This window comes from Hibiscus syriacus, unplaced genomic scaffold (genome assembly GCF_006381635.1).
Source record: "Hibiscus syriacus cultivar Baekdansim isolate YM2019G1 unplaced genomic scaffold, ASM638163v2 tig00110321_pilon, whole genome shotgun sequence".
Classification (NCBI taxonomy): Eukaryota; Viridiplantae; Streptophyta; class Magnoliopsida; order Malvales; family Malvaceae; genus Hibiscus; species Hibiscus syriacus.
In genome coordinates, this window is record NW_024062680.1 from 1,784,352 (window position 1) to 1,807,719 (window position 23,368).

General features: G+C 36.4%; 1 protein-coding gene, 1 long non-coding RNA gene, 1 other non-coding gene and 1 pseudogene across 3 annotated transcripts; 3 read left to right on the forward strand and 1 right to left on the reverse strand.

The window, feature by feature from the left end:
• The first annotated feature begins 6,635 nt into the window (after positions 1-6,635).
• On the forward strand, positions 6,636-9,393 carry LOC120117860. Its single transcript, XR_005515691.1, has 8 exons — positions 6,636-6,855; positions 6,933-7,219; positions 7,307-7,390; positions 7,494-7,627; positions 8,015-8,239; positions 8,337-8,508; positions 8,635-8,889; positions 9,007-9,393. It is a non-coding gene; the product is annotated as an uncharacterized LOC120117860 (long non-coding RNA).
• Positions 9,394-10,563: 1,170 nt separating this feature from the next.
• Positions 10,564-10,637, forward strand: TRNAI-UAU. Its single transcript has one exon. It is a non-coding gene; the product is annotated as a tRNA-Ile (tRNA).
• A 4,510-nt stretch (positions 10,638-15,147) lies between these two features.
• Positions 15,148-19,023, reverse strand: LOC120117714 (annotated as a pseudogene).
• A 2,873-nt stretch (positions 19,024-21,896) lies between these two features.
• LOC120117825 (polygalacturonase At1g48100-like) lies at positions 21,897-23,323 on the forward strand. Its single transcript, XM_039138024.1, has 5 exons — positions 21,897-22,059; positions 22,144-22,188; positions 22,260-22,467; positions 22,564-22,645; positions 22,822-23,323. The coding sequence occupies exons 1-5, from the start codon at positions 21,907-21,909 to the stop codon at positions 23,321-23,323; spliced, it is 990 nt and encodes a 329-aa protein (XP_038993955.1). The 5' UTR covers positions 21,897-21,906.
• The last annotated feature ends 45 nt before the right edge of the window (positions 23,324-23,368 follow it).

A 23,368-nucleotide genomic window follows, 5' to 3' on the forward strand; every position in this document is an offset into this window, starting at 1 on the left:
TATAGGCTTGCTGATGAGGTGCGTAGCAAATGTCTGGTCTGCTGCTGAATTGAAATATCTGGTATGAGGTTTCCACCATTCTGGGGGAAGGACTTCTGGATTCATGATTGTCTCCGCTGCTCCAGTGTCAATAAAAGCAATCACTGAGATAGGCTTTTCATATTTCCCCAGGTAGACAGTTGCTGGAACATGTGGTATAGGAACCACTGAAACTATTGAGGAACTGATTTTGCTTTGAAGCATAAAGACTCCTTCTATTTCAGAAAACTCATCTTTTGAAGAATCTTCAAGGTTTTGTATTGCAAAAAGAGTCTGATCAGTTGGTTCTTCATCAATAGAGAAAAGGGATTCAACATCATCATCTTCCCTTATCTTGATTCCTGTTTTCTCCTGGATTTGCTGGATCATCTTGGAGCTCTTCTTGTTTTTGGGACAATTCTTTGCAAAATGTCCTTTCTGACCACAAACATAGAATTTTGAAGATTTTACACCTGTGGCTTTTTTCTTTCTCAAATATCTCCATTTCTTTTTCCCCTTTTTAGGAATGAATGGATATTGAGAATATTTCTTGGAATACTTCTTGCCCCTGGTATGAGGTTTGCAATGACATGTTTGAGATGGTTTACACTTAATAGTAAAACCTTTCTCCTTGCAAGCCTGATCTAACTCTTTGGTTCCCGTCATGTAGTCTTTAATTATCTTCTTTCTGTCACAAAGTTCTTCAACTGCAATAAAAGTTTCTTGTTGTATTTCACCAACAGTCAACTGCAAAATATCTTTTCTTTGTTGTTGAAGATGTCTGTGGATAGCATTATGTACCAACTCTGGGATTGAAGCTAAGATGGCATGTTTCAAGCTTGGTTCTGCTCCCAAAGCATAGAAAAGCTTTGTCATTATGCTGAAATGTTTCTCCAGATCTTTCTTCATGAAAAACAACATTTTCTTTTGAAAAACTCTTTTCTTTTAAGAGTTTTGATATCATATGGGTTGCCAAGAAAACAATTGTGCATGACTCTGATGACTGTTGCGGAATCCTGCTGAACAAGAAATTGCATTTGATCTCCTTGGGGTATGGACATCCACCAATCTCTGAGAACTCCAGTGAATCTGGATACAAATTCTGTGAGGATATCATAGTTACTGTCTCTGGTCAACTTCTGGGTTTCCATCCAAGAGTGAAATTCTTGGAATCTTTGAGACCATCTGGAAACAGGAATGTAACACCCCCAACCCGTATCCGACCCGGATACGAGTCCGAAGTGTCACATTGACTTTTCAAACATTTATTCGTATAAAATAGTGAGTAATTTAAAAACTTTGATAACATTTAAATTATTTCAAAACGTTTACAAAATATATCAGAGTTCATACAATTTTTATCTTTAGACTACATGCCAACTACACTCTATATACAATACATATATTTTCTGATCTGACATTTGGTAAGAAGAACTGACCTGTCTTGCTCCCTCTTTATTTCTCTTTTCGCTTTCCATACCTACGTGTGAAACAATCACACGCTAAGTCGATGACTTAGTGAGGCATATAAAACATATAATATTTCATATAACATAAATCATACATAAACATATACCATCATTATCATTAAGAAACACACATAACATCATATGGTTCACGTAACACATTTCAAACCACTTATAAACCCATCGTATACATATCACATTCAGTATGCTTGTTTAATCACTTTATTAGCCCATGTACACTAGTGAGAACTTAAGGTATGTGAGTACATTGAGGTTGTGCACACATATGCTGTCACCACAGCTCGATCAATGTCCCGAAGGACCAGTCCATAGATTCCGAAGAACCTAGGTAAACAGTCCATATGTCCCGAAGAACATAGGTAAACAGTCCATATGTCCCGAAGAACATAGGTAAACAGTCCATATGTCCCGAAGAACATAGGTAAACAGTCCATATGTCCCGAAGAACATAGGTAACCCTCGACCCTTGGCATGCCAACTATACCCCTAGCTCTCATATCACATAACATGGGCATTATCATTTATGACCGTTCACATTACTTATTCATATTCTTTATCTTATAAACACATATCTTTTCTTTTCAGCCACGTATCACATGTACGTGTAATCCTTGATATCATAATCACATGTTCCTTCTCTTCTATCACATATCAAATGTATGTGTAAGCACATATCTAATATCATATGTTGCATTTTCATGTAAGCATGTAAATCATGTAACATATAAACATACATCCATTTCTATGTACTAATGCACACAGAGTAATCACATAACATTATATAATTTACCTCTTACCATAGTAACTCTATCATTGACTCATCGCAAGCCAATGTTTGATCAATCACATAAGTACAATTTAAATTGCACTCACCTGGCCTCACTAGTCCCTTTCAATCTCTTATCTTCCCTTTTTATCGATCTTACTTGTCAATGATTCCGGAACTCGTTTAGGCTTTGAATCTACATAATTATACATTTTAAGACAATTATTAGATACCCACACCTTTTAATTGTATACTAGCAACTTAAACGAACTTATTAAACCAATATTAACATTTTCCTTTAGGGGGGAATCGATTCCCTCCTGTGGGGGTATCGGTTACCCTCTGGCATTCTGGAATTCTGTCGTTTGAAGGGGTATCGGTTCCCCTTGAATGGGTACAGATTCCCCTTGCCCAGAAATCATATTTTTAGCTCGAAAATCACTTCAATTTCTCTCAAACACTTCATATATCATCCCCTTTTCATTCTTAACTCTAGTACACATACTTAAACCAATCTATATTCATTTATTTCATCTTAAACCTTAGAATTCTATTCTCCATATAGAATTCAATAATCATATCAAATTTTTCATGTTATTCAAACATAATTCTAACACTTCTAACTTCTTAATCTCATAGATGACAAGTCAAATTCAACTTAAAATTCAACTTATCAATTCTATTTCAAGATTTGATTCAAGAACTCAAAATCTTTAATCTCTCATATACCTTTCATCTTGTTGTTTTAGAACAAATTAAGCTTTCCTTAAGCTTAATTATCATCTAATAATCAAAACCCAACCTTGAATTGAACAAATAATCAACTAATGAAGAAACTTACCTTTGCCCTTGCTCTTACGGGAGGGGAAGAGAAAGGAATAAGAAGATGAAATGCTTTCATCTTCTCATGTTTTTATCTCTTAATAAAGGGATAAAAATATCTTTCATGACAAATTACCCTTTTGCCCTTTAATTCTTTAGATAATTACTAACAACTTTCAGGAAATATCCTCAAATAAATCATTGAACTATTCAAGTATTCTACTTTTATTATCAAATTCTGAAATTTACGATTTAGTCACTAACCCGTAGTTTGGGATGTTACAAGGAATATCATCAAGTGTGAACACATATCTTCCTCCACCTACCGTAGACGGTTAGCTTGCTGTAGAGGTTTCTGCATCCATTGGACTTTCTGATTCAAAGACATCTGATTTTTCTTCAGGTTGATTTATAGTGGCCATAATGAGATCATCCGAAGAGGCATATGAACTTTCTGGACTTTTAGTATCAGAAACTTCTTCAGATGTTGCTTCTTGATGGCTGACAGCAGCTATCTTTGGGACAACAGCTTCTTGATACTCCTTTAGAAAAGAAGTCAAAGGATTCTGCTGTTCTTGTTGGATCATCAAGGCTCTTGAGAATTTTGGGGAAGGATCATCATCTTCTTCTTTTTTCTTCCCTTTATCTCTTTCTCTTTTCTTCTCAGCTTCTTGTCTTTTGATTTGCTGGTAGAGTTCATAAGTTATTGGCTTTTTCTTCTCAGCACTGAGAGAGGGAAAAAATAATCCCTGTGAAGGTGTTGTATGACCTTTGGTTGATGGGAATATAGAGAAAGATTGTGGTTCCGGCCCTGTTCTTCCAAACAAAGAGAAAAGTTCATCTTCTTTTTGTGGTTGAGGAACTTGTCCTGTTTCTTCAAGGATTCTGATCTGTTCTTTCAGCTTTTGGATTTCTTTCTCCTTTTGTTCAAAGTGGAGAAATAAATCTTGCCCTGGAGAAGTTGTTTGCCTTTCGACTTGTTGTAATCTTCTATGAAGTAGAACAATCAGTTCATTGGCAATTTTGGTATTGGCATCCACCTTAGACTCCATTTGAGAAAGTTTGGAATCCATCTGCGAAATCTTTGAGTCAATTTTCTTTAAGGTTGAATTTTGTGCTAAAGTATTTTCACTTTGCCAATTAAGGGTTGCTTTTGCATCACTGATATTTTCACCAGTAAGTGGATTTGGGATTTTTGGGGTATGTCTGTAGTTTGTTTTGGTGAATTCCTCCAAAGGAGGAAATTCTGTATCATAAGTAGGATCATAAGGTTGAAACATACAGACAGCAGCAATTGGTTGAGGGTGTGGTTCAGGATTCTTTTTGATCCATTTCTGAATCTTTTTGTAACATGGTTGAACAAGGATTCCTGAATTTGGTGGTGGTTTTGGGTGAGGAGATGGTTGAAAGGTTTGGTTCTGATTTTTTATAGGAGGGATTTTGGAAGAATAATCAACAAGGAATTGATACTTTCCATTGTCTTCTCCCAAGGGTCCAACAGAGGGATCTCCTTGCATATACCTTTGGTACAGGTCGGAGTGAGAAGATTTCTTCTTTTTGTTCATATTCTTGTGAGGATTATAGGATGAGTGAGAGTTTCCATCTAGCCATGATGCTAGATATGCTTGCCTACAGGATTTGCAAGAACAATCCATATCAAATGGGCTATGACCAGTGACTAGATCTCGCTGCATGTAAATAGGCATTCCTGCTGGATCAAATTTCTCGACATATTGGCTTTCAAAGCTGGGCTTACATAAATCACAGTAGCAATCTGGATCGTCTTTGTCATGAGCCTCTCTGGGATCTCCTGTAGGTAACATCATCAGTTGTGTGGGGAAAACTGATGGTGTTGCTGAACCTTTTAAATGACTGTGGTCGAATCTGATCTCTGTAGCTCCACCTTCTCTGGAAAGGATCTGGTTATTGGTGGATCTGATTGGTTGATTCTTCTCATGAATCTGCTCATAATTTGTCACCCATCTTTCTGGTAATAGCTGGATCAGCTCTTTTCAGGAAATCAATGGATTTAATAAAATAAATCATATAAATACATTTTATTAGATATAATGATAAATTACAGCTATGATGGCTATGATGGTATATAAATGGATTTAAATTTATTTATTAATATTTGTACAAATAGTCATTTTATTTTATATTATTTCTTTTGAAATATTTTAATTAAACATTTTAAATTTTAGTTAAAATAAATCATGTTAGATAAAAATTATTAATTGAATACATACGGTTACGTCATTCGAAGCGAATATATAACATATACAACATTATTTAAAGTGATAATGTGATATGTATCATGTTATCAAAATAATGATGTGATATGTGACACATCATTTAAAGTGATGACACGATATATATCATATCACTAAAATAATAATAAGATATGTATCATATCAACAACTAAATACATATAAAAATATCATATCAACAACATTGTTAGCCATAATCAGTTAGTAATTTCGTTTAACGAAATGTTTTGATAAAAAATACAACATTAGAAATAAAATACTAAAAAAATGGAGACAAAATGATCATTTATGCAAACGTTGGAGGTAATTTTGTCATGACATAATTTCAAAATTAATCCCTCAATATTTATTAAAATTATCATTTTGTATTTTATCCTTTTTAAACATTTTGACCCTCAACATTTCATTTTGGGGGCAAAAAACCCTATATGAATGAAAATTATTAGTTAACGCAATTAACATTCTAAGATAAGAGCATTTTTATCCTAAAATAAAATGTTTAGGATCAAATTGTTCTAAAGTAAAGAATAAGGACTAAAGTGATTACTCTGTCAAATATTAGATAAATTTTTGCTCTAACACAAAATGTTGATGACTAAAATGCTAAAAAAGAATAGATATAAAAATGACTAATTTAGTAAATGTTGGAGGGTAATTTTGATATTATCTATTTTGTCATTAGGCATATTTTTTTAATAATTTAAAATAATTATAAAATAGTATATATTTAAATTTTTTCTTAAAAATTAACAACTTATACACATCTTACTACGTAGCTATTCGAATTTAATATCTTTAAAGAGAATAATACTCATTTCGCTAACGCTTTTGGTGTTCTGATCTTTGGATTCATGAACTTATTGGCTTTGCTTTTTTGTTCATTGTGTTTATAGCTAGCAAATCCCCAGCCCGAATCTGATGCCAGGGGCAACTTAGCACTGAATCAACCAGCTTTATCACCTGGATTGAGTTCCACAGGGACTCGGAGGCCTTCATCATCTGGGGGTCCAGGTTCAAGACCTGCAACACCCACCCGACGCCCTACATTGACTGCATCTAAACCTACGAGATCATCAACACCAACGTCCCGGGCCACATTACAGTCACCATCAATTTCTGCATCTAATCCTGTGACATCTGCAGCAAAGCTTGTAACAAAACCTTTAACTTCGTCAACTAAGCCCACTGTTTCTGCAGTCAAGAGTCCGTCTCCTGCTACTAAGCTCACAGTTTCTGCAAGATCCTCCACACCAACAAGGTCCACAATGAGGTCTTCGAAGCCAACTGCAAGACCTATACCTTCATCCAAACCTGCATCAAGAGCTACTACACCAACTCGTCGGCCATCAACACCATCAAGTACTCCTAACATATATGCTTCTCCAGCTAAAGCATCTTCTTCAGTTACAAAGCCAACTCCTGCAGCTTCTAGAAATTTTGTTTCTAGAGGCACTACTTGATGGCTTCTCATATTGATTCTAAAGCTAGAGCTGTAAGACTATCAAATATAAAAGCGGATATTTTCAAATCAACAAAGTTTGAGTGAAGTTGATTTTGATGGCATTTTAGGAGTTTGTTAAAGAAGTTCTTGAGATTATGGAACTCAAAGAAGTCAAGGATGCCTTGGTTGGGATACCTTGTCTTTCTGGTTTATCAACCGCACAACGTAAGCGGCTTACAAAAGCGGTAGAGCTTGTTGCTAATCCCTCGGTAATTTTCATGGATGAACCAAGAACTGGCTTGGATGCAAGAACAGCAGCCATTGTCATGCGTGCAGTCAAGAATGTTGCTGATACAGGTCGAACAATTATTTGTACAATCCACCAACCAAGCCTTGATTTGAAGCATTTGATGAGGTAAAACCAGTTATGTTAATGTCATCTATCATAAAGTAAGGAATTTTCTCTGTAGATGTTTGTATGTATATGTTGCCTTCATTGCAGTTGATTCTTCTGAAAAATGGTGGGAGCTTAATCTACTCTGGCCCCTTAGGTCAACATTCCTGCAAAGTTATAGAGTATTTTGAGGTTGGTTCAAGTGTTCAATTACCCCCATATTCTTTCCATTCTCCGGTAACTCCATTACTCTTGATCGACCTTGATCTTATGCTCTCTGAATTCTTACTGACAGAGTATTCCTGGAGTGCCCAAGATTGAAGACAATTGTAATCCAGCAACATGGATGCTAGAGGCAACCGCCCCATCTATGGAGGCTGAACTAGGAGCTGATTTTGCAGAAATTTACATGAAATCTGCTTTATATGAGTGAGTTCCATTACTCAGTAGTAATTAGTTCTGATTTATACAAAGCTGAATGATTCATTAGTTCCTCAAATGCGGTACTCTAACTCTCACCAATCACTTAAACTGGTTGAATCCGAAAAGATATGAAAGGGCCATGTCAAATTGTTTAAACCACCTCTTATGTTGTATGACTTAAACTGAAGCATGTACTTTGTGCATAAAGTATCAAATAGAGTACTTAATTACACAATATCCATTATATTATATTTAATACCAGTGCGTAAGTATCGAAATTAGTGTGACAACTGACAAATGCATCTTAGAATGATGATGCCCTGAGTGTCTGTAGAGTTAAATAATTATCCTTACAAACTGCCTGATTCACTTATTATTTCCTTTTGGTGGTAGGAACAACAAGGAGATTTTAAGACAGTTGAGTGATCCACCTCCTGGTTCAAAAGATCTTCATTTTCCAACCCATTTTTCACAATGTTGCTGGGGCCAATTTAAATCTTGCCTATGGAAACTGCATCTGTCCTATTGGAGAAGTCCGTATAACTTGACTCGTTTCTTGCAGACTGTCATAATATCTTTGGCTTTGGGCTTATTATTTTAGAATCAAGGACAGAAAATGTAAGAATGGGGAAAACTGGCATTACTTTCCCTTTGCAGTAGGCTTGTTGATAATTAACATCATCTTTCTATCTTCTTTTCTTCTTTAAATTTCCAGAAACAGACTGCAAGATTTGTTCAATATTTTCGGTTCAATTTACTTTGCTGTGGTCTTTCTGGGGATGAATAGCAGCTCATCTGTCCAACCATTTGTTGCCACAGAGAGGGTTGTTATGTACCGAGAAAGATTTGCAGGGATGTACTCTTCTTGGGCTTATGCACTAGCATAGGTACGTTCTCTTACGCATCATAAGTTAAAATGAACTTTTTTATTTTCTTTCTTTGAGCTAAGTTGCTAGTTTTCTGGGTTCTCGATAAAGCTTATAGTAAATAAGGAGGGTGTAAATATTCTACAGGTGGCAGTTGAGGTACCCTATCTATTTATCCAAACTCTGTTGTTTGGAATGATCACATATCCCATGATTGACTATTATGGATCAGCATATAAGGTTTTGTGGTACTTCTATGCCATCTTCTGCACACAGCTCTACTTCACCTTCTTTGGAATGTTGTTTGTGTCATTGACACCGGAAGTCACAATAGCTGGAGCTTTATCATCGTTATTCTATCCGTTGCTTAATCTTTTCTCCGGCTTTCTGATGCCTAAACCGGTAAGCTATTACTATTAGAAAGAATTTGGTATGATGAAAAGTGAATATGTTGAATTATACCTAGTATAATTGTGGTGTAGTATTCACTTAGCTGGTTATGTTATTCTTTATCTGCAGAAAATCCCAAAGTGGTGGCTCTGGTTGTATTATCTAATGCCTACATCTTGGACATTGAATTGTTTGCTCACTTCACACTATGGAGATGTAAACGATGAGATTATGGTATTCGGTGAAGCCATGTCAGTGGCCTCTTTGCTTGAAAACTATTTCGGGTTTCGCCATGACCGCTTACACATTACAGCTGTCTTTCTGATTTCGTATCCCCTAATTTTTGCAACCCTTTTCCCATATTTTCTTGCACGTTTGAACTTTGAGAGAAGGTGAATATGTCTGTCCCACAAGGATGAAAATTATGTGCATAAACGAATTGTGTTCCCTTTGTACTGAACTGGGTTTCGTTGTCTACTCTTTGTTTGAGTTCTCACCATTCCATTGCTTGTTGTAGTTTCTAGTCTTGAAGATGCTCTAATTTAATCAACCTTTCATTAATTAAGAAACTGATCCGAACTAAAACCAGAATCCATGGATCCAAATGTATGGCCAAAGAAGGCCAAGACACCCCATAAAATTCTACCAAAGTTGTATGTTCTTCTCCGAACACGTAGAAATACTCTTAAACAACTCTCGACACCTTCGTTTGAACCGTTATCAACCACCAGCACCACTCTTATATAATCATAATTAAAATCTGAATCCATCAAGATAAATGAATGTTTCCATTTTTTTTAACAAAGGGAGCTAGCTCTTGGGGCAATTCATGATCAAAGGGAGCTCAGGCAGTCCAGGTTAGAAATATTTGCCTATCACTTGATACGATACCGAAGGATGCTATTTCTTGGGGGATAACCGGCTTTTGACCAATTGAGTCCTATTGTTATACAAATCACCATTACTCTCACCATAGATCCTTGGAGCATTTAAGGTGGATTTTATGGTGTTGCTGTTGTATTTATGATGTCCTTAGTCCTTAATTAACAAGACATAATAGGTCTACTTAGCTTTCAAATCTTGGACTTGCCACTCTGTATTTGTTCCTTAGTATACAGACATTTTTCCTGTGTTATTGTATTTCCTACTCAATTAACTACTCCTGATGAATCTTCTCTATTACAAAATATGACCATGAGCTGGTTCATTAGAATCTTTCATTATATATATATATATACACATACATATATTATATATAGGGACTTCATCTTATGCTTGCGGGGCGTCTTTTGTGGGAGATTTCACAATTTGGGTGCGGCTCTCTACATAAGGACCATGATCTGCTACTTGACCATTTTGCTGTGGCTGGCACAAGGGCATAGAAGAGTTCGATCAGATGTTAACAAGCCACGGTGGGGTCTTCAAAGCTTTATACTACATTTTATATGACCTATAGAGTCGCAACTGGAACCAAGGTTGGGGCAACCTTTTCGTCACTTGACTAGAAAATTCAGGATCCAATCTTGATGAGTTCCATTGCAAGAATACAGACGATCAACACCCCGAAACACATATAGTATTGAAAATTATGATAAATCACCATTTAGTAACTCGGTTGTTGTAAAAGAGTGCATAATAACAGAAACACTTCATCAGGTTTAATAGTTTAAACACGTAAAACAAAAAGATCCCGTAGCTCAGTTGGTTAGAGAGTTGGTCTTATGAGCCGAAGGTCGCGGGTTCGAGCCCCGCCGGGATTACTATATCATTTCTAGGGATGTGCAATTTTGGGTACTCGAAGTGCTCAACTCTCATATCTTTAGGTAATTGGTTTCTCGCCAAAACATAAATTAAATAATATATAAGTGATCAAATAGGTAGTTTATCCTAAATAATAATCGAGTGACCAAAACATCATTAGGTAATTGGTTTCTCGGCCTGTGCATTGATCGAGATTTTGCATGTGCACGGATACCTGGTTTTTTTTCTTCAAATTATTAATTAAAACACACACAAATTTAAATGTTCGAAACTTCGAATTACATAGTCTAACATCCAAACATAATTAAAAAATGTCATATTAACATCATTGTCCATTTTTAAATATGGGTGACCAAAATAGAATCAAAACATAACATTATGTATACTTTTGAAAAAAAATAATAACTAAGTGACCAAATAGGTAGTTTAACCTAAATAATAATCGAGTGACCTAAACATAAATTAGATAATATATAAGTGACCAAATAGGTAGTTTACCCTAAATAATAATCAAGTGACCAAAACATAAATTATATAATATATAAGTGACTAAATAGGTAGTTTACCCTAAATAAAAATTGAGTGACTAAAACATAAATTAAATAATATATAAGTGACCAAATATGTAGTTTATCCTAAAAAACTTCCCTAACCGGGTACTCTGGTAACCGGATACCCAGAAAAATTTAATTTTGTGACCTGACCCGACCCAATCGGGTAATTTTTTTAAAAAAAATTATTTAATTTTTTAGGTTTGGGTCGACGGGTCAAATCAATTATTTTTTATACACCTCAAATACTTTCAATTATAATTCGCAGCCCTCTATCAACATTTTACTCTCAATTCTTATTCGCGAGGCTGGGTTTTGCATGTGCCACTGTTATATGAACGGTTCAACCCAAAAAATGTAAAGGGTCCAGTTAGGTAGGCAGCCCAACACACCCCTTCTCTTTATTGGAATATTTAGGACCATATTTATCTCATACATTGTATTCATACGATGCCGTATCACCATGGTATAGCTCCTTAAGCCGTTGGTCTCTAGTGTAGAGTTCTAGACTGTTCTTAATAAAATCTAGAGTAAATTACATAATTTTTCATTATATTATACTCTCTCTTCTATTTTATTTATTATACTTTTAATTTTTCTAATTTACTCACTAAACTTTTAAATTAATCATATTTTGATCACTCTGAATTATTTTATTATCATTTTTATATGATGTGATATTTTTATTATTATTTAACATAAAATAAAAACAGAAGGTGATCGGACGCTATCATCGACTACCTTCGACCGCCGTAAATGGTGACCATTTGATCCTAAATTTCATATATCACTTCGTCACGACACCTTGAGTTTGAATCCGTCCTCCAATTTATTGGACCTTACTCTGAAGTCCACGAATTGAAGATCAAAAATGAGGAAGCTGAAACGTTTCCGTTGATATTCATGGGTTTTGAGAACTTTTCTGGTGAAATAACCATTAGATTCAGACTTGGGGTCGAGACAAACGACTTATGAAATTTGGAATCAAACAACCATCATCTACGATGGTGACGTCCGACCACCTTATATTTTTATTTTATATTTTCAATTATTTTATATTAAATGATAATATAAAAACCACATCATACAAAAAATAATAAAATAATTTAAATTGATCAAAACATGAATAATTTAAAAATTTAATGAGTAAATTAGAAAAATTGAAAATACATTGAGTAAAATAGAATAAAAAGTATAGTTAAGTGAGAAAGATGTATTTTACAAATAATAAAAACTCCCTCGCTTTCACCTTCGATTTTCCCTCTCTTTTTCCTTGCCCGTATTCTGTGATTTTCTTAAATACTCCCTTTCCAATCTCCACTAATATTTCCTTCATATTTATTATCTCTTTTTCTTCTTTGCTTCTCAATCTTTGTTTCTCTTGCTTTTCACAATACTTCCTGTTTTCTAAGCCTCGAACTTTGGACTCTGTTTGCTCCGACTTCTGGGGCCGCAATGACATCAGAAGAACCCCACAGCTCAGATTTGTGCTCATTCCAGTGTGAATACAAAGTCTTCAAAAGTTTGCTGAAGTTTTCCAGATTAATAGAATAAATACTTCCTGAAGCAGAAGCTGCCCCGTTTGGAGGCTGGCCATTTGTATTCCTATGTTCAGTCATTGAGAAGCTATACTGCATAGTAATTACCAATAAAAATGCGCAAATACAAAAAAAAATAATTCTAAAAAGAAGGAGATTACTAAGAGTACAACAGAAACTGTAAAAACACTAAAAAAGAGGACTCGATTAGCCTTTCAGGAACCTAAAAAAACACTTCAGAACTTCACAAATTAAATATACCGAAATTTCTCGCCCTTCATGAATAATCATTGAACAAATTTAGATTCAAATCCCGCATTTTATTTCGCTTGAGCCTAAGTCTCACAAGTTAATACTAGAGAACAAATAAAACTCAGTTTTACGTCTAAAAACCAAAGGAAAATATCTGTAATCAAATGAAACTCAAACTCCAGCAAGTTAGAGATTCAATAGGTGGGAAATACTTGATAAAATGCTAAAAAGCAAAGGAACGGAATGAGAAAAACTCATAATTCCAACTCTGCTAGCACTAAGCTTCAACCTCGAGACGAAGAAATCTCAAATTTATAAAAGCGAACTTGGCTTCTTTTGGCCCAGCAGCGGCCTCAGAGTGAAACTAGGGTTATGGTTTAGAAGAAACAAAGATTGTAAATCCTCAGCTAGCTAAAGTGAAGCTCAAGCCAGGGAATGTTGATGTTGTTATCCTCTCATATTCCAAAGTGGGGGTGAGTTTGATCTCAGACCTAGTGCGGCAAGTAATGAAGAGAATCTGCACAACGGTTCTACTAGTGTTATCTTGAGTGCAGTTGGAGCTCTCTGTAACAGTTATTGCTCAAATATTGCCAGGACATTCTTGATTGATGTCACTCCACTTCAGAGCAAGGCATATGAGGTTCTTCTTAAGGCCCATGAAGCTGCAATAGGTATGTTAAAACCTGGGAACAGAATCAGTGCCGCATATCAAGCATCACTCTCAGTTGTTGAGAAGGAACCTCCTCCCTCCAAGAGATTTTTTTGATTCAAAATGACCAAAAGAATAAGGCTGTGCTCTTTCCAATATATGGTAGTATGGTTCCTTTCCATGTGGCGACTATAAGGACAGTTTCAAGACAGCAGGATACAAATCGAAATTGCTTTATCAGGATTATATTTAATGTTCCAGGGTCTCCTTTTAGTTCCCATGATCCAATCTCTTAAAGAATCAAGGAGCAATATATTTAAAAGAAGTCTCATTCCGTTCCAAGAATCCAAGGCAAATAAGTGAAGTGGTACAGCAGATTAAAACGCTTCGTCGGCATCATGTTGCCAGGGAATCTGAGAAAGCTGAGAGGGCAACCTTGGTTACTCGGGAGAAACTCCAACTTGCAGGAAATAGGCTCAAGCCTATAAGGCTACCCGAGCTTTGGATTTGTCCTGTTCTTGGTGCTCATGTTGCCAGTTTTTTTTTATTATTATAAATGTTTAGACTTGATTTTACTAGCAGCTAGTGCTTCAAAAAAATATTTTCTAACATAGCTCTGAATTCTGAATTGTCATCTTATTGATTCTGTTCCTTTGTCTTAAATCATTACGCAGTAAGTTGGCTTGTCTGGAGGGGAAGGTTTTGGTTGTAAATTCCTGGCATCAGTTCAATGTTAGTAAAAAAAAATTATTTCGTCCTTTGAAATTCCTCTATTGAATTTTTGCTCTACCAAGTTTATATATATGGGGCTGGATTTACAAAATTAGCGTGCGGACATGTTACTTGTTCAAGTAAGAGATTCACCTTTGGAATGCGTTTCTTTTGGCTTTATGGTTCGTATGGCTGCCTCATAATACATTATTTGAATAGCAAAAACGAGATTTTTTTGTTGTTCTAATCTCACCCAAGGTGTAACCATTTTGTGATGTTTACAGATGTGGTAGGTTGATTCTGGACTGCTTAATTTACAAGCTTCATCTCCCAGGATGTTAAGGCTCTCATAAAGCTAGGAGTTATAAATAATTTATAATTAATTGCATTCCTTTCAATCACTGTTTTTTCTTGTGCTTCTTGCTTTTAAAGAGTCGTTGTGAGAGCTGCTTTCATGTTTTCTGGGTTCCTTGTATTTTCACTTTTGGAAACATAAAGATGATGCTTAGTCCATGGCTTGCTGATATTACTAAATTCAGTCGGGGCCCTTTTTTAGACTAGTGGCAATCTCCTTTATCTTTATGATGTTACCTTGCATAACACAGTTACTGGAACTTGATTAATTTTCATTTCTTTTTGCAGTTTATCTTTGTTGCTTTATTCACAGTCAATGTGTTTTTGCTTGATTAATTAGTTTCTTATGCATTACTGAAAAACCTTAAGACGCTTATCTAGTTCCTTTTGCAGTCATAAGTTCATGAAACCAACAAGCTAGAATGAAAATGAGACCAACGAGATGCATCCAAGATTACAGGTAAAACCTCCATAATATTTTTATCTTAACTAATTTACTTGTACAAGTCTATAACAAGTTGATTAACACACAATAAAGAGATGGAAAACAACAAATAAACCCTTGATTAAACGAATGCTATTGAAAGCTTGAAAGCAACTAGTATTATTTAGTACGACTACCATATTTTACTAGGTTGCTGAGACTACTCCATTGTTTTCAAAAGCATGTCACCTCAATTTGGACCTCTTTGGAAGGCTGCCACTGGGATTTCTCTTTTCAGGTGCACGGGCCTTACCAAAAGCCTTCAGCTTTCTCCTCTTCTTATCTTCCTCGCTGTCATAATCATTTCCTTTATCTCTATCTGCACTGCTTGCTTCCCTCTCCAACTCTTCCCAAGTCTTTCCTCCATCTTCATCTGTGTCTTCATCCGAGTCTTCTTCAGCATCATCTTCAGATTCAACCAATGATTCACTGTCATCATCCTCATCCTCTGATGCTGATTCAGACTGCACATCTGAAGGTACATACCCTTGGTCCGACTCTTCTGAGTTCTCAGACTCGGAATCACTGACTTCCATATTTAAAAATTCCCATCCGCCATCTTCAATGAACTTTTATGGATCATCAGTGATGGTTTTCAGTATAGGCCGCCAATTCAAGTTTAATCTGCTCTCATAGTACTTGAGGTCAGTGGTATTAAGCCACTCTTTGATGCCATCTAGTGATGTAGAAGGAATCGAGTCAATCCGAAGGACATCCCGCTTGAAGTCCTTGAATACAATAGTCATATCAAAATTCTTCTGCCCAAGACCAACTCTTTCCAGGTTAACTATCTCGATCTCACTTAGAGTTATCACCACAAAAGGAATCTCTATTAGCTCAACCAAGCAGTTTGATGTTGGCACAATGAAAGCAGAGGCTTTATGGGGAACCCCATGGAAGCCAAGCTCTCTCATGGGCTGATCAAATTCAAGGTCCAGTGGTTTAAATTGAGGCTGTCCCCACAAATCATTAACCCGATTCACAAAATTATGGAACTCCGTGTTAATTTTATTCTTTCGGTCCCGCTCACGTTGCTCTTCCTCAATCTCATCAGGGTCATAAGCAGATCTCTTTCCGCCACCCAATGTCTGAACTATATCCATCACCTCAATATAAACTGCACATCCTTTGTTTTCTTATTACCAACCATGATGTGATTATGTAGATGGAAGTGCACAAGAGTGATCATTTCCCGCTCTGCGGGCTGGAAGAAGGCATGCTTGATATTTGCGTACATCACATCAACACGTTCATCAGCCCTTGAAGTAGAATACCTGAATCCGTTTGTGTGAGCTTCCAGTGAACCAGTCAGCTTTCTACCACGACCACCAAAAGGGGGACGAATCCATAGATCATGCAACTTAATTGGCTTGAACTTGGCTGATGCAAGCTGCAGCCTTTCCTGAGTGACTAAAGTTGCCCTCTCAGCCCTTTCAGACTCTCTTGAATTAACTTGTCGGCGCAGCGTTTTAATCTGCTGTACAACCTCGATGATATGCCTCGAGTCTTTGGAGCGGAATGAAACCTCTTTCAAGTATATTGATCCTTGAAACTTAAGAGAGTTTGCATCATGCGGTGTGAAAGAGGTGCCAGGTACATTAAATATTATTCTGATATAGCTAGCACGGTTGCTGTCCTGTTGGCTAGACACACTCTTCACTGTAGCCACGTGGAAAGGAACCATGCTTCCATAAATTGGTAAGAGGATAGCTTCATTCTTCTGGTCAACCTGAACCATCAAATCCCTAGGAGGGGGTAGATCATTAACATTTTTGTATGCAATCAAATCACCAACTGTCTTTACTGCACCACGGTTATCTGCTGCATTAGCACCCCCACCAGCTAGTCGCCTTGCAGTTTCTTCATTCTTCTGGCGAGCAAGTTCAGCCTGGTGCTGCCTTCTAAGCTCTTCTTTAGACATTTCATGGTTGTCTGACCTGAGAGTTGTCTTGGAGAATGCCTCATTACCGTTATCCTCAGCTTTAACCTTCAACTTCTCTTCCTCTTCATCATCTTCGTTGAATGAGTATGCAACATCTTTGAGAGCTTTAGAACTTTTAGCTGTTAAGATATCTGGTACCTTCTCACCAACAATGACAGTATCCGCAAGCAACAGCGAGTATTTCCTTGTCTTGGGGTTCTTCGTCTCTGTCTGCAAATTCTGAAACCCAAGTGACACGTTGAAAACCATCCCTGGTCTCAAGATTCGATCATTCTTAGCATTAAGGCTAAGCCCCGACTCACGGAACTCAAGGCCTATTCCGGTCCCCGCAGTTTTAGTTAAGTTTGCAGCTAATTCAGGAGCATCCTTCTCTACCACCGATAGTGCTGCTTGGTAAACAGAACTCACCCTATTCCCGGATTTCAAAGCACCAATGGCTGCTTCTTGAGCTTTAAGGAGGACCTCATATGCCTTGCTTTGTTTAGAATTGGCATCAATCAGAACAGTTCGAGCAATATTTGAACAGTAGCTGTTGTATCGAGACCCAAGTGCACATATAATGACACTGGTGGAGTCATAGTAAAGATTCTCATCGTTGCTTGAAGCACTTGGTTTGAGATCGAACTCTCCTCCACTCTGAAAAATAGGAGGGTAGCAAATGTCAATGTTCTCTGCCTTCAATTTCACCTTAATTCGTGCCGGCTCCAATATAGTCTTCTCGGTATCATCCATCAATGACGAGTGAGAAACCTTCCTCTCCTCATCAATGATCTTCTCGAGTTTGGGAACCACAAATTGCCTCATAACAGATGAAGTCAAGAACGCAGCCTTCTTCACATTTGTAAGCTCAGTTTCATCTTTCGCAGCAAACAAGTCGGAGAATCCATTTGTTACATCGGTAAGCTCAAATTTTGCATTCTTTAACTTTTCATCCCATGCCTCCAAAAACTTTCCCTCAGGTGCTTCCCTTGATATGCGACCTACAACAGGTACATCATTATCACCGGAGTTTGTCTGAGAATAGATAGCTCGAAAAATGTTATCCATTAGACCGGTCCCGTCGTCGCCTTTGGCCTTCACATGAATAATGACTTCGACGTCAACAGCTTCTTTGGCAGACTTCTTCACAACATCAAGCAAAGATGCCTTTTTTTGGGTACACAAGAAATGGATCTGTTTCTTCAAGAAAACCATGATGGTATCTGGGAATTCATAGCCAACCAACCAAATATTTAGTGCTGAGGATTTCAAGTACCTCAGATCTTCCGAAATAGGGGGAGTCGCAATGGCCAGAGCACTAGAACCAACCCATAGATCAGTACCGTGTTTATTCCAATGTGAATATAAAATCTTCAACCGCTTGCTGAAGTTATGTAGATTGACAGTGAACGGGTTGGCAGCAACAGCTGCCGGTGGCTTGCCACTTGCAGGCTTGACATTTCTATTCCGGTTCTCAGCCATTGAGAATCACTCAAATACTCTGAACTTGAACCAGGGAGAGTAGAGCTCTGTTGGCTGTGGCAATCAGCATAAACTGTTATGAACAACATGGTATGCATAATAAGATTAGATAAGGAAGTAACAAAATGATTGGTGAATGTCATCTTTGCCAAGAAGGTAGAATTATATATAAAAGCATATTCTGATTCATTTCTATGCCTATGCGATGCAATGAATCCTAAAATCACGTTAGCTTTGAAATTCAGGCTTTGGGAAGGAAGTTCACCTGGGAAAAGTAAAGGCCTTAGCTTTTTAGCTTTATCCAGTCCTCAATTTTCTGATGACGAACGCTAAATTCCAGAAAGAAAAGAACCCAATCATCAGATTCCCAATATGGAGCAGTTTGATCCTGGGTTTCATTATCCATAAAGAAAAATGATCTAAAAAGAAGAAAAACAGTAACCATACCAACATGGGATAGGGATAAGATTCGATTGTGGTGAAAAACCAACCTTTGATAATACCATCCGAGTGGAATCAAAGAGGACAGCAAAGAACAGGTGAATAAAGTGAAGAGCTTCTGGAGAAAGATGATGAGATCTGCAGGGGTAAATGGATTATTTCTGGGGTTCTGGGCTAAGATAGAAAGTGGATCAGAATTTTGGGTGTTTAAGAAACAGAGGGCAATGATGGATAAATGGGTACGATGCTGCTGCAAGCAGCAGCTGGTGGACAGGAGAAGATTATGGCAATGGTGAAATAGACGGAGAAAGGAGGAGCTCCAAGGGAAAAAGGCCTATGAAATAAGAAATATAGCCTATTATGAATCGATTACTATGATTTTTCTTCTTTTTAATTTGTTGGAAATATCACATAAGTGATATTTCAAGGCTTAGGTTAACCTTTTTTGGGGTTATATTTTGTTTTTTTGCTTTTATGTTTTATTTAAAATTTTCAATTTAATGGAGTTAAAGGGTGAAAAAATTATGGATGAACTGATTAATCATTCGTTGGTTTAATGACATGAGATATTAGAATTTTAAAAAATATTTTAGGTTTGAATTATAATATGATGAATATAGTAAATTAAATTGAGATATTTATTTTTATAATTAATTTTTATAATTTATATCTAAATTAATTAATTGAATATAATGCTTAGATGAAATGGTTTATGTAATTTATCTGCAGCTTATCGACCTTTTGGACCATTGGAATTGTTGTGTTATACTAAGTAAATGTAGATATATTCTTACAGTGTATTTATTTATTTAAATTGAATTTATACTATGTTTTCATTATAATGTTTATGTGGAAAATTATGTTTCATTAAAATTTGAATTTAATAATTGTTTTATTTATTTTTACTCAAATAAATAATTTTGATTCAATTGAAGTGTAAGTAAAGGAAGTGGGTAGGAGAAGTTGGGCCAAGGTTAGTTTGCTGAGAGTGTATTAGCGAATCATTGGTGTCGGTCATGGGCTTGAACTCTGAAAATTCTCATTAAAAAAGTTTAAATGTCATTTAAAAATTTAAAATTCATTGTTCATAATTTAATTTATGATATTGCATTTTTATATTATTTTTTATTTTAAAATATTAATTTTAACCACATTCAGTTTTACATTTATTGTATTTTTAGTAGTATAGGATATTTTTAATAATATGAGGTATTTACAAGGTAATTTTTGTTTATAATTGTTTCTAGTCATTGACAATGTATACACATTTGACATATGTAACTGCTCAAACTTGAAATCTAGTGAGGATAATACTCTATTTTATTATTAAGGTCATTTGATAGGTTCATATTTCTTGTTATTTGACATTTATAAAAAAGAATAAATTAATTTATCGTATATTTATATTTTTATTAGTTTAACTTTTAATTTTTAAAAGTTATATAAAATATTTTGATTGAATATTAAAAAAAATCAAATGTGTTCCATAACATTGAAAATTTTCATTATATTGAAAAGATTATCATTTAAAGCTTTATATATGTTTTGATTATTTTATTAGATATTTACTTAATATATAATTTTAAAAAATAGGATATATAAAAGTATTAACTTGGTTTTATTTTCTAAAAATTCATATTTGAAATGAATTATCTATTATTTTTTATCTAAAACAATATAAAATAGTATCTTAATAAAGAATTTTTAAAAATATTGAGCAGTGCCAAGAACACATGGGTGTCATCTCATGTAAGTGTCATATGGCAAAGCATCCCATTCACAATAGAGGGGAGCTTTTTTCCGCATGTAAATTACGAAGGAGTGGCGGCGGCTAAACCCCTAGCAGATGAGGTCGTACGGCTCTAATATCTGACTTTTGTTTATCCCAAAATGTGCTTGAACTCCATCTCTGAAATAATCAAAAACTGGGCCAGAAGGAGTCAATCAAACCAACAGCAAAAGAAGCACGGCTCTGCAAACATTACTTCTTCCCCATATCATATCTCCATATTGCCACATTCCCTTTAAGCTTTATCATTTACTTCCCACGTGCTCTAGCATGAGGCCAACCCCTATATTGTAGAATGGAACTGGGTCGGTTTCGTGTCACAATAGTCTAATCCATGCCCACAATTCACATTGGGGTGCTTCCACTGAGAATTTCCCACATTGCAACTCAATTCTTTTCAACTCTTTTGTTTACTTCCAGAAACGTGGGGGACCTTGTTGGTTCAACTTCCATGAGATCTTTAGGTGAAGAATAACAAGTGACAAAGAACTTGGTTAATGACTATAGTACCTAGTACATAGGCCAAACCTAGGATAGTGTGGCCGGCTTTTTCCTATAAGTAGAGGGTACCCTCTCATTACACCCCACATGTTTTCATTGAAGCAAAAGTTTAAGCTCAACATGTCCTTCCATCAAGTTCTTAGCCTGCTTTTCTTTATCTTTTCATGCCTTTACTTTGTTACCATTCAAACCAGACATCATCATAGTCACTCGGAACATGAGGATTCCACCATGTTGTATCTCACGTTTCTGTCCCTCCTTCACCTGCGCCAGAAGCTGATGCTATTGCTGGTCCAAGGTACAGTGTCTTCAATGTGCTTGATTTTGGTGCTGTTGGGGATGGTGTCACCGATGATACTCAAGCGTTTAAGATGGCTTGGGACATGGCTTGCCAAATCAAATTGGCGGTTCTTCTAGTCCCTGATGGTTACTCCTTCATATTACAATCTACAATCTTTGCAGGTCCTTGTAAGACAGTTGGCCTTGTGTTTCAGGTAATGAACATTTTGCCATTTCAGTTTAGCATGGAGCTTATTATTGTGATAATCAGCCATTGACTCGTTTCGATTTCGGTGGGAAGATCGATGGAACCATAATGCCACTCGACGGACCTGATTCTTGGCCAAGAAATATTAGCAAAAGGCAATGGCTGGTCTTCTACAGAGTCGATGGAATGTTAATGCAAGGTGGTGGCCTTGTAGATGGCAAAGGAGAAGAATGGTGGAATCTTCCCTGCAAACCTCACAAAGTAATACAATTTAGTCACGTTTAACATGCCTGTTGCTGTTTCACCAGTAAAGTCCATAACTAACAGAATATATCTGCTAAGCAGGGAATTAATGGAACAACAATGCCTGGTCCCTGTGATAGCCCTGTAGTAAGGACATCTGAGCCTAGCACTTAATCTTTGATTTTCTGAAGATTTATCTCTGGTGTTTCAAAATGCAGGCTATAAGGTTTTTCATGAGCACAAACTTGACAGTCAAAGAACTCAAAATCAAAAACAGTCCACAGTTCCATTTCAGATTCGATTTCTGCCACAGTGTTCGTGTAGAATCACTGACTATCAAAACACCGGCCCAAAGTCCCAACACCGACGGAATTCACATCGAGAACACAAACAATGTGAAAATATATAATTTCTTCATATCCAACGGTGGGTTTTCTTTATGATTTTAGTACATCTTGAGCATATATGAAATCAAAATTTCAAAACAGAGTGCTTACAGGTCTTCCTTGTATGTATTGTTAGGTGATGATTGTGTATCAATTGGAGCTGGTTGCTATGATGTTGATATAAAGAACATAACTTGTGGTCCAAGTCATGGAATAAGGTAAACAAAACGGTTACAAGCATGGGGTTTAGGGTTGCCATTTTGTTTCTCAACACATCAAACATCTTAGGCCGGCTGAAGAAGACTACTCTTTTTTGTTCACATCATTATCAAGTTTCAGTTCTCTGTGTTGACATTCTAGGTTGGGCTAACATCTTTTTCATTTCTTATTGCAGCATTGGTAGTCAAGGGGTCAATCATTCCCGAGCCTGTGTTTCAAACATCACAATTTCAGATTCGGTCATACAGCATTCCGATAACGGCGTCCGCATTAAAACCTGGCAAGGCAGCTCGGGCTGTGTGTCGAAAGTCGAATTCCGTAACATCAGCATGGAAGCTGTCCGTAACCCGATTATCATAGACCAATACTATTGCCTCACCAAAAACTGCAGTAACCAAACAAGTGCAGTTAAGATTAATGACATCTCCTACGTTAATATTAAGGGCTCGTACGATGTTAGAAGTCCACCGATGAGTTTCTCTTGTAGTGACTCGACTCCATGCATAAACCTTACACTGGCACAAGTAGAACTGCAGCCCGCCACCCGTGGACGCATCGTGGCGAATCCCTATTGCTGGAATGCTCATGGAACTGTCCTCACACAAACTATTCCACCAGTTTATTGCTTGATGGAGGAAACTAATGTCACCATTGATAACACAAACTTATGTGGGTAGGTGTTGAATCAGATTGCTATGTAAAATATACAAGATCAAAGGTAA

What these genes read in the sequence shown, in the direction of transcription:
- LOC120117825 (XM_039138024.1), top strand. Translation starts at nt 21,907, where the DNA reads ATGCCACTCGACGGACCTGATTCTTGGCCAAGAAATATTAGCAAAAGG. An exon ending in TAATTTCTTCATATCCAACG is followed by an intron (nt 22,468 to 22,563) that starts GTGGGTTTTCTT and finishes ATGTATTGTTAG; the next exon opens with GTGATGATTGTGTATCAATT. An exon ending in GGTCCAAGTCATGGAATAAG is followed by an intron (nt 22,646 to 22,821) that starts GTAAACAAAACG and finishes TTCTTATTGCAG; the next exon opens with CATTGGTAGTCAAGGGGTCA.